Source organism: Melospiza melodia, chromosome 20 (assembly GCF_035770615.1).
Source record: "Melospiza melodia melodia isolate bMelMel2 chromosome 20, bMelMel2.pri, whole genome shotgun sequence".
NCBI classification, from domain to species: Eukaryota; Metazoa; Chordata; class Aves; order Passeriformes; family Passerellidae; genus Melospiza; species Melospiza melodia.
The window spans coordinates 2,893,398-2,911,326 of record NC_086213.1 but is presented as its reverse complement, the minus strand read 5'-3'; the positions used below and the strand labels follow the sequence as shown (position 1 = coordinate 2,911,326).

The 17,929-nt window shown below is 64.1% G+C and overlaps 1 protein-coding gene across 1 annotated transcript; it reads left to right on the top strand.

Annotated features, from left to right (window-relative positions):
• Positions 1–1,820: 1,820 nt before the first annotated feature.
• EMID1 (EMI domain containing 1) lies at positions 1,821–17,328 on the top strand (the record flags this gene model as incomplete). The annotated part of the gene is made up of 15 exons (XM_063172818.1): positions 1,821–1,912; positions 4,283–4,396; positions 4,485–4,588; positions 7,722–7,844; positions 7,940–8,001; positions 8,126–8,237; positions 8,600–8,680; positions 8,835–8,972; positions 9,629–9,715; positions 10,004–10,056; positions 10,141–10,194; positions 11,102–11,146; positions 12,389–12,433; positions 14,526–14,616; positions 16,672–17,328. Coding segments are annotated over 15 exons (1,332 nt in total), but the record flags the coding sequence as incomplete, so codon positions are not given.
• Positions 17,329–17,929: the final 601 nt, after the last annotated feature.

Sequence of the window (17,929 nt, the reverse complement as noted above, 5' to 3'; positions counted from 1 at the left end):
CACGGCATGGGGACATGGAGAATGGCATGGGGACAGGGAGATGGCATGGGGACAGGGAGATGGGATGGGGACAGGGAGATGAGATGGGGACATGGAGATGGGATGGGGACATGGCATGGGGACATGGAGATGGCATGGGGACATAGAGATGGCATGGGGACACGGCATGGGGACATGGAGATGGCATGGGGATGGGGACATGGAGATGGCATGGGGACAGGGAGATGGCATGGGGACATGGAGATGGGATGGGGACACAGCATGGGGACATGGAGATGGCATGGGGACAGGGAGATGGCATGGGGACAAGGAGATGGCATGGGGACAAGGAGATGGATGGGGACACGGCATGGGGACATGGAGATGGGATGGGGACATGGCATGGGGACATGGAGATGGCATGGGGACATGGAGACAGGACAGCGATCCAGAAATGGGACATGGCAGAAGGACCTGGAGCTGGGGTGGGGACATAACTGGGCACACAAATCCAGGGCAGGAGCCAGAACAGAGACACTGAGATGGGACTCGATGAGGGGACATGAAGCTGTGACGGGAACACAAAGGCGGGACAGGATGGGGGCACAGGGACCAGAAGCCCCCCGAGGAGCCCTGAAGGGGCTCAAGCATCAGACAGGGGGTGAACCCTGCCCGGGTGGGTGTCACTGAGCACCTCGGGGACAGGACCCCGTGCACCGGGGCTGGGCCCTCCACCCGTGCGGGGACACAGCCGCTGCGAGCCCCTGTCCCCCCCTAGAGCCCCCCCAGCCCCGGTGCCGTGTTTAGTCTGAGCAGGAGCGTGGGTGACCTTCGGCACCCTGGAGGGTAAACAGCCCCAAGGACACGCGGGGGGCCGCAGGGTGGGGGTGACCCACGGGTGGGGGTCCCTGGGGGGAGCTGGGTGCTCCTCCTGTGTGCAGGGTGGGGGACACGCTGGGGACACCCCCACCCACAGGGGACAGCGTGGGGGGTCCCGGGGTGCTGCCACTGCAGGGATATGTCGACAGAGAGACAGACAGACAGACAGACAGACTGTAGGGCCCCCCCTGCGGGGACCACCCGCCCACACACACACACACACACACACACACACACACGCGCGCGCGCGGTCTCCTTGCACGCCCCGACACGGGGACCACACACGCGCACACACACATGGCAGCGGCAGCTGGAAGAACAGCAGGAGACAGACAGACGGACGGACGGACAGACAAAGAGGCAGGCAGGCAGGCAGACAGACAGACAGACAGACAGGAGGGTGGGTGAGCACACGCCAGGGCCGTGCACACACACGCAGGCACAAACGCACCCGGGTGTGCACACGCGTGTGTGAATCCGTGGGCGCACACGCGTGGGTTCCGCGCGTGTAAAAGTGAGTAAAGCATGGAACAAATGGGGATTTTGTGCGCACACGCGCGTGTAAATCCACGCACAGGGACGCACACAGAGAGTCCCGCACACGCAGGGTCCCGCACACGCGTGTGTCCCCAATCGCTCCCCGGGGCACCGGGGCCCCGCACCGCGCCCCCTCCCCGGTCCCCATCACCCCGGCCCCGCTCCCGCACCCCGTGTCCGCCCCGGCCAAGGGACCCCGGAGCCGGCGGGGCGGAAGGCGGGCGAGCGGGCGGGGGGGCAGGCGGGGGGTCCCTCCTCCATCCCTCCTCCTCCTCCTCCATCCCTCCTCCTTCCTCCTCCCCTCCCCCGCCGCCCGCTCGGTGCCGGTGCCGGTGCCGGTGGCCGGGCAGCGCCGAGCCCCGCCGAGCGGCATGGCCGGGGCCCGGGGGTGCCGCCGCCGCCCGGCGCTGCCCGCGGCGCTGCCCGCAGCCCTGGGGCTCTGCGGGACCCTGTGCCTGCTGCTGCCGCCGCCCGCCGCCGCCTGGAGCCCGGCCCTGCTGCCGCCCGCCGCCCGCAGGTACCGGCACCGGGACACGGGGAGCGGGGCACCGGGGATACGGGGATCAGGGCACCGGGGACACGGGGAGCGGGGCACGGGGGACACCGGGATCAGGGCACCGAGAACACGGGGAGCGGGGCACGGGGGACACCGGGATCAGGGCACCGAGAACACGGGGAGCGGGGCACGGGGGACACCGGGATCAGGGCACCGGGGACAGGGGATCAGGGCACCGGGGGCACGGGGATCGGGGCACCGGGGGCACGGGGATCGGGGCACCGAGGCAGCATCGCCTGCTGCGGGCACCGGGGCTCTGGGTACCGGGCACCGAGGGGCACTGGGGGCTGTGGGTACCGGGGGCTGTGGGTACCGGGTACCGGGGGGCACCGGGGGCTGTGGGTACCGGGTACCGGGGGCTGTGGGTACCGGGTACCGGGGGGCACCGGGGGCTGTGGGTACCGGGGAGCACCGGGGGCTGTGGGTACCGGGGGGCACCAGGCACCGGCAGCTGCGGGTACTCGGCACCAGGGGTGTCAGGGACCTCCAGGCACGGGGGACACCGGGGACATGGGGATGTGGGCACCTGGGAGACTCTGGGATCTCCACGTACCGGGGGTATCAGCCACGGGGGCATCAGGCACGGGGTTCTGTGGGTACTGGGGGGCTCTGTACCAGGCGTGGGGGCACCATGGATGGGGGGCACCGGCAGCTGGGCACTCCAGGGAGGGGCTCTGTGGGCAGGGGCAGGGGCGGCTGGGGGCACTGGGAGATACTGGGGCTGGATGGACTGGCTGGGGCTGGGGGTTGTTGGGGCCAGCAGGACTTACTGGGGAGTTACTGGGATCAGCAAGACTTACTGGGGGCATCAGAGCTGCCAGGCTTAGCAGGGTGCTGGGAGGTGCTGGGGTTACTGGGACTGCCCGGGCATTTTGGGATCCTGGGGCTGCCAGGCCATACTGAGGCTGAATTGCTGGTATTACTGGGACCACTGGGATGGATTCTTGTGGCTGCTGGCCATACTGGCACTGCTGGGGCTGCCAGGACTCCAGGGGCTGCCTGGGCATACAGGGACATGCCGGGACTACTGAGTTTGCCTGGGCATATTGGGATCCTGGGGCTGCCTTGGCATGCTGGGACTACTGGGAATGCTGAGCATGGTGGGGCTCCCTGGGCAAACTGGGGGTGCTGGGAGGGCTGGAGTTGGTGAGGAGTGAATGTCCCCAGCCCCGGGGTCCCCAGCCCCAGGGACCCCAGCCCCAGGGTCCTGCCTGTCCCTTGGAGCTGGCCCAGCCGGGGGTCTGTGGGTGCTCTGGGGGGCTCTGTGGGTGCTCTGGGGGTGCTCTGGGGGGCTGTGGTCCCTGTCCCCCCGCAGCAGTGCGGGGGTGCCGGCAGAGGGGGGGTTGTTTACAGGAAACCCTCGGCTCTGGCCGTGTCTCCAGCACCGGATTGCCGGGACCTCCCGGTTCCGCTCGGCTCGGAGAGGCGACGGGCAGAAGCCGCCTCATTTCCCCTTCCCCTCCCGGCCAAGCCCAGGAAGCCCCCGGCGCCTTGGCACGACCCTGCTGTGTGTCCCCGGGACCCCTGGGCCAGCAGCCAGCACCCAGGACCCCCCACCCCATCCCATCCCATCCCATCCCATCCCATCCCATCCCATCCCATCCCATCCCATCCCATCCCACCCCACCCCATCCCATCCCATCCCACCCCATCCCATCCGGCATTTCCACAGCTGCAGCTGGCACCGCCCAGCAGCTGGCTGTCCCTGCGAGGGGGACAATGCCCCCCGGGACCCCCTTGGCACGGCAGGGTGGCAGCGGGAGCGCGGTGACAGCCCCGGCGGGCTCTGTGCCTGCCCAGCCCTGGCACGGTGCCCGCCTGGGACGCTGCCCAGCCGGAAAGCCCTGTGCCACCCCGCTGTCCCCCCCGCCTCCGGCACCTCCCAGACAATTGTCCCCCCGCGGCGCCCGCTTGTCCCTGCTGCCACCGCCTCCCTCCTTGCAGCACTGCACGGGCCCGAAAAGCTCGGTTTTTTGACCCAAATTGTGCAGCTTTTGAATTTAGAGCCGCCGAGGGTACGGCGAGTCCTTCCCGCTGCGGGGATGGGGACATCGGTGTCATGGCGGGGGGAAACTGAGGCTGGGATGCCCGGGGAGGGGAGTGGGCAGAGCCTGGCATGTGGGGCAGAAGAAAGGAGCCTTTGTGTGGGGTGGGCTGGGGGCACGGCGGGGCTCCGGGCCAGCGCTGCCGGGAATGCAGCAGGAATGCGCTGTCCCATGTGTCACAGCAGAGCTCCCCTTGGGCACCCCAAAAACCGGGCATGGGCGACAGTTCGGGTGGCAGCACCCCCGTGGTGTCCCCACGGAAGGGCTGGTGACATTTCCCTTCCAGCAACTGGTGCTCCTACACGGTGACACGGACGGTGTCGTGCCACGTCCAGAACGGGACCTTCCTGCAGAGGGTGTTCCAGGGCTGCCGCTGGCCCCTGGCCTGCAGCGGGGGCAGGTGAGCGGGACCACCGGGGCGCCCTGGGGACAGGGACAGCCGGGATGTTGTCCCCTGGATGGGTGTGAGCTGCCCCTGTGTGCCACAGCTACCGCGCCGTGGTGAGACCACTCTACAGGGTGACCTACAGGACACTGACGGCGCTGGAGTGGCGCTGCTGCCCCGGACACGGCGGGCAAAACTGCGAGGAAGGTGGGAGATGGACGGGATGGGGACATGGGCAGGGCACGGTGGTGGCACTCAGGGGCTGTGGGACACGGCCTTCGGTGTCACTGCGGGGTGAGGAGAGCGATGGATGGATGGATGGATGGATGGATGGATGGATGGATGGATGGATGGATGGATGATGGATAGATGGATGGATGGATGGATGGATGGATGGATGGATGGATGGATGGATGGATGGATGATGGATGGATGGACGGATGGATGGATGGATGGATGGATGGATGGATGGATGGATGATGGATGGATGGATGGATGGATGGATGGATGGATGGATGGATGGATGATAGATGGATGATGGATGGATGGATGGATGATGGATGGATGGACGGATGGATGGATGGATGATAGATGGATGATGGATGGATGGATGGATGATGGATGGATGGACGGATGGTGGATGGATGGATGGATGGATGATGGATGGATGGATGATGGATGGATGGATGGACGGATGGATGGATGGATGGATGGATGGATGGATGGATGGATGGATGATAGATGGATGGATGGATGGGTGGATGGATGGATGGATAGATGATGGATGGATGGATGGATGGATGGATGGATGGATGATGGATGGATGGATGGATGGATGGATGGATGGATGGATGGATGGATGGATGATGGATGGATGATGGATGGATGATGGATGGATAGATGATGGATGGATGGATGGATGGATGGATGGATGGATGGATGGATGGATGGATGGATGGATGATGGATGGATGGATGGATGGATGGATGGATGGATGGATGGATGATGGATGGATGGATGATGGATGGATGGATGGATGGATGGATGGATGGATGGATGGATGGATGGATGATAGATGGATGATGGATGGATGGATGGATGATGGATGGATGGACGGATGGATGGATGGATGGATGGATGGATGATGGATGGATGGATGATGGATGGATGGATGGACGGATGGATGGATGGATGGATGGATGGATGGATGGATGGATGGATGATAGATGGATGGATGGATGGGTGGATGGATGGATGGATAGATGATGGATGGATGGATGGATGGATGGATGGATGGATGGATGATGGATGGATGGATGGATGGATGGATGGATGGATGGATGGATGGATGATGGATGGATGATGGATGGATGATGGATGGATAGATGATGGATGGATGGATGGATGGATGGATGGATGGATGGATGGATGGATGATGGATGGATGGATGGATGGATGGATGGATGGATGGATGGATGGATGATGGATGGATGGATGGATGGATGGATGGATGGATGGATGGATGATGGATGGATGATGGATGGATGGATGATGGATGATGGATGGATGGATGGATGATGGATGGATGATGGATGGATGGATGGATGGATGGATGATGGATGGATGGATGGACGGACGGACGGATGGATGGATGGATGATGGATGGATGGATGGATGGATGGATGGATGGATGGATGGATGATGGATGGATGATGGATGGATGGATGGATGGATGGATGGATGGATGGATGGATGATGGATGGATGGATGGATGGATGGATGGATGGATGGATGGATGATGGATGGATGATGGATGGATGGATGGATGGATGGATGGATGGATGGATGGATGATGGATGGATGGATGATGGATGGATGGATGGATGGATGGATGGATGATGGATGGATGGATGATGGATGGATGGATGGATGGATGGATGGATGGATGGATGGATGGATGGATGATGGATGGATGGATGGATGATGGATGGATGGATGATGGATGGATGGATGGATGGATGGATGGATGGATGGATGGATGGATGGATGGATGATGGATGGATGGATGATGGATGGATGGATGGATGTCATGGATGGATGGATGGATGATGGATGGATGGATGATGGATGGATGATGGATGGATGGATGGATGGATGGATGGATGGATGGATGGATGGATGGATGGATGGATGGATGATGGATGGACGGAGATCCCTGGGTAGGGTGATGCATGGACAGTCAGGAGTGGATGGGCACAGGGATGTGCCTGGGGTGGGGAACTAGAACAGCTGATGGACAGGGTGTGGGTGGATGGACAGATGGACAGATGGACATTCCTCAGCATGGCAGTGCCCACGAGGGGCTGCACCCCCCCAGCCGCGTGGGGCCGGCTGTGGGTGGGCAGTGGATGAATGGGTGCGAGGCTGTGCCGTGTGTGGGAGGACGGGCGCTGCCAGCTCTGACAGGGGGGTCTTTGTCCCCATTGTCACCAGGTCCTCCTCCTCCTCCTCCTCCTCCTCCTCCTCCTCCTCCCTCTCCCCCAGGACTCCACCGCGTGTCCCAGCCCAGCCCCGGCTCCGTGGGGGCTGCGAGGGCAGCGGGTGGCACCCAGGGGTGGGGAGGGGACACCCCGGGGTGGCACCGAGGCTCTGCAGGGCAACGGGTGGCACAGGGGGTCCAGAGGCAGCTGGGTGGGCGCAGTGCTGGGGGAGGCGGGGAGTTCTTCCTCCTCCTCCTCCTCTTCCTCCTCCTCTTTCTCCTCCTCCTCCTCCTCCTCCCTGCGTGCTTGGCCGCCTGCCCCACATCTGGCCCCACTTAGGGCTGTCCCCTGCAGCACGGGGGTGGCCGTGCCGGGCGGAGTGACAGCGTGGGGGGGCTCGGGGCCACCTCTGCTGCAGACACCCCTTTGCTGCCACGCTGGGTGGCCCCGAGTCGCTGTCCCCGGGATCCTTCGGTGGGGACAGGGGACTGGGACCCCCCCGTGCGGGGTGGGCAGTGTCCCCAGGATTGTGCCCCCCTGCCAAAGCCACCCCAGAATGGGGCTGGGGGCTGGTTGGGTTCAGGGCTGAGGGGGGAACTGGGGTGGCTGTGGCTGAGATTTGGGGGTGATCATGGGGAGATTTGGGGGGTCTGGTTAAGGACCGTGGGTGGGTTTGGGGCTTGTGGGTTTGGGCCATCTGGTGGGAGGGTTTTGGGGTCTCCTTTAAGACCATGGGTGGGTTTGGGGGATCCCGACTGAGGGTTATGGGTGGGATTGGAGGTCTGAGGCTCCCCCACAGCAAGGATGGGCCCCTGCACCCCCGATGTGTTGAAGCACAACACGAAGCTCTCCCACAGCAGGCGAAGCCCCGCGGGGGGGTCCCCCCGTGCTGAGCCCCCTTTCCTCGGCTCGCCCCTCGCTCACCCTGCGGGACCCCAGCGCCGCCCCTCGCCGGCCCCCCCTGCACCCCGCGGCCTTCTCAGGTGGGTCCCTCCCTCCCCAGCCCCGCTGGGGCGGGCACAGAGGCCCGGGTGCCCCCCACGCACCGCCCGTGCCCCACACTGTGCCCCGCCCGCAGGGTGCCTGAACTGCAGCCGTGTCGGGGAGCTCACAGCGCGGCTCGCCACCCTCGAGGCGCAGGCAAGTCCCGTTCGGGCTCTGGCACCTCCCCTGCTCCCCCCGAGGGGCGCTGGGGGTGTCACCGTGTGTCCCCTGTGCTGCCACCCCGTGTCCCCCATTGTCACCCTCCCCGTGTCGTTGGCAGGTGGCGCGGCTGGCGGTGGCCGAGCCCCCCAGGGGCAGCAGCCCGGGCAGGGCGCCCGAGGCCGGGCAGCTCTGGGGGTCCCCGGCCGCCCGAGGGAGCCCCGGCGATGACGGTAAGGCGGGGTGACAGCGACAGTGGCAGTGACAGCGACAGTGCCACCCGCAGCACCCGCGGGGCGGGGAGCGCACCTGGGCGCTGTCAATATTTTGGGGGGTCAGGACCCCTCATTTTGGGGAAAAGCAAAGCTGTACCACGGCAGTGGTGACCCTGAGCAGGCCCACCTGACAGGGGGGTCTTTGTCCCCATTGTCACCATTGTCCCCATTGTCACCATATCCTCCTCCTCCCTCTCCCCCGGGGGCTGTGTGGGGGACAGGCGAGCCCCGGGGAGGGTCTGGGGGCCCGGCTGTGGGTGGGGGGCGCCCCGAGGGGCTCTCCCGGTGTCCCTCCCACCTCAGGGTGCTCTGTCCCGCAGGGAGACCCGGCTGGAGGGGCCCCCCCGGGCCCCAGGGCGGCGCGGGAGGACGGGGAGTGAAGGGGCCCGCGGGGCCACCAGGTACGGGGGACACTGTGGGGGGACCCCAGCCTGGTGCCCGGCTCAGCCGAGCCCCCCCTTTACACATTTGGGGCGTCCGTGCAGCAGTTTGGGGGCTCGGAAAGGGCTCCGGGCTTCACGGCCCCGATCCTCACCCTCCTCTTCCTCCCCGCAGGTCCCCCCGGCCCCCCGGGACCGCCCGGCCGGGATGGAGCCCCGGGGCTCCCCGGAGAGAAGGGGTCCCCCGGGCCCCCCGGCCCCCCGGGCCCCCCTGCCCCGCTGGGGCCCGCGATCCCCCGGCTGGCCGAGCCCGGTAAGGGGGGCTGCCATGGGGTCCCTCCCCAGTGACCCCAAAAACGGGGCTGGGATGGGTTGGGGGGGGTCTGAGCCTCTACTGGGCTGAGGGTGGTGAGGGGACATCCTGGGGGCACTGGGGATGAGATGTTGGGCACTGGCAGCACTGGGGACCCTGAGGACATCGCTGGGGTTATATGGATGAGATCTGGGGCACTGAGCAGTAATGGGGACATCCTGGGGGGCACTGGGGTCCCAGAGATGAAGTGTGGGGCGCTGAGCAGAGCTGGGGACCCTGAGGACATCATTGGGGTCCCAGCGATGAGATCTGGGGCACTGGGCAGTACTGGGGTCCCAGCGATGAGATCTGGGGCGCTGGGCAGTACTGGGGTCCCCCCTGCCATCTCTGGGGTTCGCGGATGAAGTGTGGGGCACTGGGCACACCCCTGACACCGCCAGGATTCCAGGCATGAGGAATGGGCAGCACCGGGCACTGCAGGGCACCCCCTGCCAACCTTGGGGTGCCAGCAATGAGGTGCGGGGCGCTGGGCACCCCCTGCCATCATCGGGGTGCCAGGGACGAGACAGGGCAGGGCACTGCGGTCCCCCCATGTCCCCACACGGGGGTCACGGGGACCCTGCCCCAAACACCCCCCCCCCCCATTGTCCCCACAGGGGACCCCGTCCTGTCCAACACCTTCACCGAAGCCACCAGGAGCGTCGTGGGTCCCGTGGGACCCCCCGGACCCCTGGGGCCGATGGGTGAGAGTGTCACCCCTGTCCTTTGTCACCCCCCGATGTTTGGGGGCGGGACTGAGCCGTGTCCCCCCCTGTCCTTTGTCACCCCCCGATGTTTTGGGTGGGACTGAGCCGTGTCCCCCCCTGTCCTTTGTCACCCCCCGATGTTTTGGGTGGGACTGAGCCGTGTCCCCTCCTGTCCTTTGTCACCCCCCGATGTTTTGGGTGGGACTGAGCCGTGTCCCCCCCTGTCCTTTGTCACCCCCCGATGTTTTGGGTGGGACTGAGCCGTGTCCCCCCCTGTCCTTGCAGGTCCCCCCGGCCCCCCCGGGCCCGTCGGTCCCCCCGGGCCCCCCGGACCCGATGTAAGTGCTGGGGGGGGTGGGACAGGGCAGGGCTGAGCCCCCCAGTGTCCCCCCAGCGCTGATGTCCCCACCGTGTCCCCACAGGGCAGGGCAGGAGCGCCCGGAGCTGCAGGGCCCCCGGGGGACAAGGGGGACACGGTGAGTGCCACAGGGACACGGTGAAACCGCCAGGGGGAATGGCCGTGCCCAGTGTCCCCATAATGTCCCCAAGGCCACCCTGGCAGCTCTGGTGTCCCCCCGTGTGGGGCACAGAGAGGGGTTTGGGGACACCCCTGCTCCAGACACCCCGTCCCTGCTGGGTGGCCCCAAGCCATTGTCACCACTGGGGACAGGGCACAGGGACCCCGCCATGGGGTGGGGATGGGGGCAGTGTCCCCAGGATTGTCCCCATCCCCTCCAAAGGCACGCCCCAGAATGGGGCTGGGGGCTGTGGGGGGGTTTGGGGGGTGAATTCAAGGCCAGGGCTGGGTTTGGGGTGAAATGGGGGGAGCTGGGATGTGGCCATGGGGAGATTTGGGGGGTTCAAGAGCATGGAGGGGTTTGGGGGTGTGGGTTGGGGGTTTGGAGTGGGGTAATGGGCGGGATTTGGGGACTGGTGTGGGGTTATAGGGGGGATTTGGGGACTGTTGTGGGGTCATGGGGAGGTTGGGGAGGTTTGGTGTGGGGTAATGAGGAGGGTTTGGGGTTTGATGTGGGGTGATGGGGGGGGTTGGAGGGGATGGTGTGCAGTAATGGGGGGATTGTGGGGTGTGAAGGGGGTCATGGGGGGATTGGGGGGTCTGGAGAGGGTCATGGGGGGATTGGGGGGTCTGGTGTGGGGTTATGGGGAGGTTGGGGGGGTTTGGTGTGGGGTCATGGAGGGGTTTGGGGTCTGGTGTGGAGTTATGGGGTGTTGGGGGTCTGGTGTGGGGTCATGGGGTGGGTTTGGTGTGCATTAATGGGGGATTTGGGGTCTGGTGTGGGGTCCCAGCCCCGGGCTCTGCCAGTCCCTCCCCTGATGAGGGTCTGGCCATGCCCCCAGTGCTGACGGGCTCTGTCCCTGCAGGGTCCCCAGGGCCCCCCGGGCAGCCGCGGGCAGGACGGGGCACAGGTACGTGTGGGGTGTGTGGGGTGTGTGGGTGTATGGGGTGTGTGGGGTGTGTGGGGTGTGTGGGGTGTGTGGGGTGTGTGGGTGTGTGGGGTGTGTGGGGTGTGTGGGGTGTGTGGGATGTGTGGGTGTGGGGGGTGTGTGGGGTGTGTGGGGTGTGTGGGGTATATGGGGTGTGTGGGGTGTGTGGGGTGTGTGGGGTGTGTGGGGTATATGGGGTGTGTGGGTGTATGGGGTGTATGGGGTGTGTGGGGTGTGTGGGTGTGTGGGGTGTGTGGGGTGTGTGGGTGTGTGGGGTGTGTGGGGTGTGTGGGTGTGGGTGTGGGGTGTGTATGGGTAGTATGGGGTGTATGGGGTGTGTGGGTGTGTGGGGTGTGTGGGGTGTGTGGGTGTATGGGGGTGTGTGGGTGTGTGGGTGTATGGGGTGTGTGGGGTGTGTGGGTGTATGGGGTGTGTGGGGTGTATGGGGTGTGTGGGGTGTGTGGGGTGTGTGGGGTGTGTGGGTGTATGGGGTGTGTGGGGTGTGTGGGGTATATGGGGTGTGTGGGTGTATGGGGTGTATGGGGTGTGTGGGGTGTGTGGGTGTGTGGGGTGTGTGGGGTGTGTGGGTGTATGGGGTGTGTGGGTGTGTGGGGTGTGTGGGGTGTGTGGGTGTATGGGGTGTGTGGGGTGTGTGTGTGGGGTGTGTGGGGTGTGGGGGTGTGTGGGGTGTGTGGGGTGTGTGGGGTGTGTGGGGTGTGTGGGGTGTGTGGGGTGTATGGGTGTGTGGGGTGTGTGGGGTGTGTGGGGTGTGGGGGGTGTGTGGGTGTGTGGGGTGTGTGGGGTGTATGGGGTGTGTGGGGTGTGTGGGGTGTATGGGTGTGTGGGGTGTGTGGGGTGTGTGGGGTGTGGGGGTGTATGGGGTGTGTGGGGTGTGTGGGGCCCCCCTGCCAGCTCCTCTCCTCTCCTCTCCTCTCCTCTCCTCTCCTCTCCTCTCCTCTCCTCTCCTCTCCTCTCCTCTCCTCTCCTCTCCTCTCCTCTCCTCTCCTCTCCTCTCCTCTCCTCTCCTCTCCTCTCCTCTCCTCTCCTCTCCTCTCCTCTCCTCTCCTCTCCTCTCCTCTCCTCTCCTCTCCTCTCCTCTCCTCTCCTCTCCTCTCCTCTCCTCTCCTCTCCTCTCCTCTCCTCTCCTCTCCTCTCCTCTCCTCTCCCTCCTCTCCTCTCCTCTCCTCTCCTCTCCTCTCCTCTCCTCTCCTCTCTGTGTTCCAGGGCGAGCCGGGCCCCCGGGGCCAGCCGGGCGACAGGGGCACGTGGGTGAGTGACACCGGGGACGCCGGGGACAGGAGGGACACAGGGACTCGTGGGGAGGGAGGATGGGCACAGGAGGACCCTGACACCCTCCCTGCTGTCCTCTGCAGCTCTGGGACCCCAGTGATGTCCTCAGGGTCCCCTCTTGTTCCCACTGCCCCCAGCTCGTCCCTGGGTCCCCGGGGTTGGCAAGGGTGTCCCCAGTTCTCCCCGGGGCCCCACACATCATCCGTGGCACCCCAGCGATGTCCTGGCTGTCCCCAGCACTGCCCAGTGTCCCAGAGCTCATCCATGGCACCCCAGTGACATCCTGGGTGTCCCCAGTGCCCCACAGCTCATCTATGTGTCCCCCAGGGCCCACAGCCATCCATGGCACCCCAGTGATGTCCTGGGTGTCCCCAGCAGTGCCCAGTGTCCCAGAGCTCATCCATGGCACCCCAGTGACATCCTGGTGTCCCCAGCTCTGCCCAGTGTCCCACACCTCATCCCTGGGACCCCAATGATGGCAGAGGGTGTCCCCAGCTCTGCCCAGTGTCCCACAGCTCATCCATGTCACCCCAGTGACATCCATGGCACCCCAGTGACATCCTGGTGTCCCCAGCTCTGCCCAGTGCCCCACAACCATCCATGTCACCCCAGTGATGTCCTGGGTGTCCCCAGCTCTGCCCAGTGCCCCACAACAATCGATGGCACCCCAGTGATGTTCTGGGTGTCCCCAGCTCTGCCCAGTGCCCCACAACAATCAATGTCACCCCAGTGATCTCCTGGGTGTCCCCAGCTCTGCCCAGTGCCATGCCTCATCCCCAAAAGTGGCTCTGGGGTCCCTGGCCGATGTCACCCAATGCCAATGTCACCCAGTGCCAATGTCACCAATGTCACCTGAACAGGTTGATGGGGCACAGGGTGGGCTCAGACCACCGGGGCTTCCCCCTCTCCTTCCCCTGATGTCGTGGTGAGTCTGGGAGTCCCCGTGTCCCCCCCAGGGATGGCCTGGGCCCATTTGGGGTCTCCGTGTCCCCTCCAGGGATGGCCTGGGCCCATTTGGGGTCTTCGTGTCCCCCCCAGGGATGGCCTGGGCCCATTTGGGGTCTCCGTGTCCCCCCCAGGGATGGCCTGGGCCCATTTGGGGTCTTCGTGTCCCCCCCAGGGATGGCCTGGGCCCATTTGGGGTCCCCGTGTCCCCCCCAGGGATGGCCTGGGCCCATTTGAGGTCCCTGTGTCCCCCCCGGGGGTGGCCTGATGCCATGTGGGGTGCAGCCCCCCCTGACCCCTCTCTCTGTCCCCAGGGGGAGGGTTTGCACCAGCTCCGCGAGGCGCTCAAGATTTTAGCGGAGAGGGTTTTAATCCTGGAAACAATGATTGGGCTCTACGGTGAGTAGGGGCAGAGGACCCCCACCCCTGCCAGGAGGTCACCAGGCCCCCATGACATCACGGTGGCATCAGCCATGCATGCTGTCATCACCCACACGGTGCCATCGTGGCCAGCACTGGGGACCACCCCAAGGAAAGGCCACCAGGGTCCCCCCCCTCACCCCCATCTGGGCACCCCAGAGCCCCCCCAGGCACTGCAGGGACACCTGTGGCAGTCTCGGTGTTGGGGACAAGCTGGTGGCCCTCTGGGAAAGCTGGGGACATGTCCCCCTGTGTTTTGGAGAGCTCAGTGTGCTGGGGGTGGCAGAGGGAGCACCCCCAGCTGGGGACAGCAGTGTCCCCCTGGACAGGTTGTGGATGTGTCCCCCCAAATGTGGGGGAGCTCGGCTTGCTAGGGGGGGCAGAGGGAGCACCCCCAGGTCAGGAACATCAGTGTCCTCATCAGGGCACTGCCAGGGACACCAAGCCAGCACAAGGGACCTCCCCTGTCCCCATGGACCCGCAGGGACGGGGGAGCCCCCGGCACCCTCTGAGACTGGGAGGACCCTCCTAGGAGACCTGGCACCCCCTCCTCATGCCCCAGCACCCCCATCCTGCTGGGGCTGTACCCCTGCCATGCTGTGCCACCCCTGCCATGCCATGTCCCTGTGCCGTGTCCCCTTGCTGTGCCCGCCGTGGGGCCAACGCTCTCTGCTCTGCTCTGCTCTGCTCTCTCCCTCTCCCCCAGGCCAGTAGCTTCCAAACCCTCCTGCGGCAGCAGGCCCGGCTGGAGGTCCTGGCTAGAAGGGTCACCTTGCTGGAAGCCATCATCTGGCCAGGTAACCACGCCCTGCCACGCCCTGCCCCGCCCCGCACGGGCCCGGAGCCGCGGCACCCCCGGGAGCGGGCACGGAGCACGGGGGGTGCAGCACCCACGGGAACGGGCACCCCAGAGAGCTCAGAGACCTGCTTGGATTGAGGGGGCAACCATGGAGATCTCATGGATTTAGCCATGCAGTCATGGAGAACCTCCTGGATTGAGAGGTGACCATGGAGATCCCCTTAGATTGAGAGGGGTCACCATGGAGAACCTCCTGGATTGAGAGGTGACCATGGAGATCCCCTTAGATTGAGAGGGGTCACCATGGAGATCCTCCTGGATTGAGAGGTGACCATGGAGATCTCTTGGATTGAGAGGGGCAACCATGGAGAACCTCTCAGACTGAGAGGTGACCATGGAAATAATATTGGATGGAGAAGAGCAAACATGGAGATCCATTTGAATTGAGAGGGGCAACCATGGAGATCTCTTGGATTGAGAGAGGCGGCCATGGAGATCCTCCTGGATTGAGAGGGGCAACCATGGAAATACTCTTGGATTGAGAGGTGACCATGGAGATCCTCCTGGATTGAGAGGTGGTCATGGAGATTCCCTTAGATTGAGAGGGGCAATCATGCAGATCCTCCTAGAATGAGAAGGGCAACCATGGAGATCCTCCTGGAATGGAGACACAAACATGGAGATCTCTTGGATTTTGAGGGGGGCAACCATGGAAATACTTTTGTATTGAGAGGGGCAACCATGGAGATCCTCCTAGATTGAGAAGGACAACCATGGAGATCCTCCTGGATTGAGAGAGGCAAACATGGAAATAATATTGGATTGAGAGGAGCAAATATAGAGATCCATTTGTATTGAGAGGGACAACCATGGAAGTCCTCCTGGATTGAGAGAGGTGACCATGGAAATACTCTTGGAGAGGTGACCATGGAGATCCTCTTGGACTGAGAGATGACCATGGAGATCCTCCAAGGTTGAGAAGTGCAACCATGGAGATCCTCCTGAATCGAGAGAGGCAATCATGGAAATAATATTGGATTGAGAGGAGCAAATATGGAGATCCGTCTGGATTGAGAGGGGCAACCATGGAGATCCTCTTGGTTTGAGAGAGGCAACCATGGAGATCCTCCTGGACTGAGATGTGACCATGGAAATACTCTTGGATTGAGAGATTGAGAGAGGTGACCATGGAAATATTTTTGGATTGAGAGGGGCAAACATGGAGATGTCTTGGATTTAGCCATGCAACCATGGAAAACCTCTTGGACTGAGAAAGGCAAACATGGAAATACTCTTGGATTGAGAGGCGATCCTGGAGATCCTCGTGGGCCTAGTGAAACTCTGGAGCTCCCCAAGGTTTAAGGGAGACCATGGAGAGACCCTCTCACTCCAAAGGAGCCCATGGAGACCCCTCTTGGACCAAGAGGAACCCTGGAGCTCCTTAGGGTTCATGAGAGACCATGGAGAGACTCAAAGGAGACCATGGAGACCCCTCTTGGATCAAAAGGACCCATGGAGGTCCCCAAGGCCAAGGGAAGCTCCAGAGCCCCTCTGGATCCACAGGAGACCATGGAGCCCCTCTTGGATTGGGCGAGGCAACCACGGAGCCCCTCTTGGGCCAAGGAAAACCCTGGAGCTCCCAAGGTCTCCAGGATATCCTTGGAGAAGGGAGACCATGGAGACCCCCTCAAGCCAAGGGAGGCTCACGGAGACCCTCTTGGGCTGGAGCAGCTCCCAGAGCTCCCGCTGTCCCCAGGGATGCCCTGGTGCCACCCCCCTGTGCCAGGGTGCCCCCCACCCTCCTCCCGCCTCCCCCTCCCCATTCCAGCTGTGCTTTCCCACAGGGCTCACACCGGGGGTGCCAGGCAGGGGTGCCAGCTGGGGGATCCTCGGGTGGGTGTCCTCAGGGCTTGGGGACACCCAGAGCCACCACCGTGGGGCAGTGCCCCCCATTTCTGCGGGGCAGAACCTGCACAGCACTGATTTGGGGGGGTTTGGAGCAGGGGGTGACATCCCAGCCCCTGACACCCCCTGTTCTCCTCTCTCCCCACAGAGCCAGAGCCCGGCTCGGGCAGCGGCGCCCCCGGCACGGCGACCCCCGGGGTGCCCCGTGCCAGGCGTGGCAGCGGGCACCCCCCGTACCGCATCGTCACCGCGCCCCGCCACAACCCCCCTGGGCCGTGACAGTGCCACCCCGGACACCCCGGTCACCCCTGGGGTCACCCCTGTCACCCTGGTCACCCACGGGGTCACCCTGGTCACCCACGGGGTCACCCTGGTCACCCCACAGTGCCACTCTGGTCACCCCGTTCACCCCGGTCACTCCTGTCACCCTGGTCATCCCAGTCACACCGGTCACCCCGCTGTGCCACCCTGGGGAGCAGGACAGGGCCACCCTTGTCCCCCCTCTTGGTGCTACTGGTGGCACAGCACCAGCCAACCTGCCATGCTTTGCCCCCATCGCTGCTGCCCCCCGAGGGTCAGGGGTGTCCCCAGTGCCATCTCTGTCCCCTCCCGCCATGGGGCAGCTCCAAGGGATGGGTTCTGTACAATTCCATCCCATCCCATTCCATCCCATCCTAGCCCGGGGGAGGGGATTGGGGGGCTCGGTGGGGACCCCCCTGGCGGGGACCCCCCTGGCAGGGACCCCGCTGTGCCGCGTGCTTTGCTGCTTTGGGACATGCCAGGGCATTAAATGTCCCCAAATCCACGTCCTGTGGGGTGGCTTGGTGTGTCAGGGGGGGGCGTGGGCACCTGTGGGATGGGATGGGATGGGATGGGATGGGATGGGATGGGATGGGATGGGATGGGATGGGATGGGATGGGATCCACGGGATTGGGATGGGATGGGATGGAAGGGATGGGATGGGATGGGATAAACTATGAGGAGGATAGAATGGGAAGGGATGGAAGGAGAATGGATGGGAAGTAATGGGATGGGGTGGGGAAGAAAAGGGATGGGATGTGATAGGATACAATGGGAAGTGAAGGGATGGGAGCCGTGGGACAGGATGGGATCCATAGGATGAGATGGGTTGGGATCTATGAAATCTATAGGATGGGATGGGTTGGGATGGAATGGGATGGGTTGGGATCTATGGGATCTACGGGATGGAATGGGATCCATGGGATGGGATCCATGGGATGGAAGGGGTTGGCATGGGATGACACTCAGGGACACCCAAGGGACACGTGGCTGTGCCATGGGACACCCACCCGCGATGTGACGCCAATCCATCAATGTCACCCCTGGGACACTCACCCGTGTCACAGCACCCATGGGACACCAAGCAGTGCCATGTGTGTCCCAC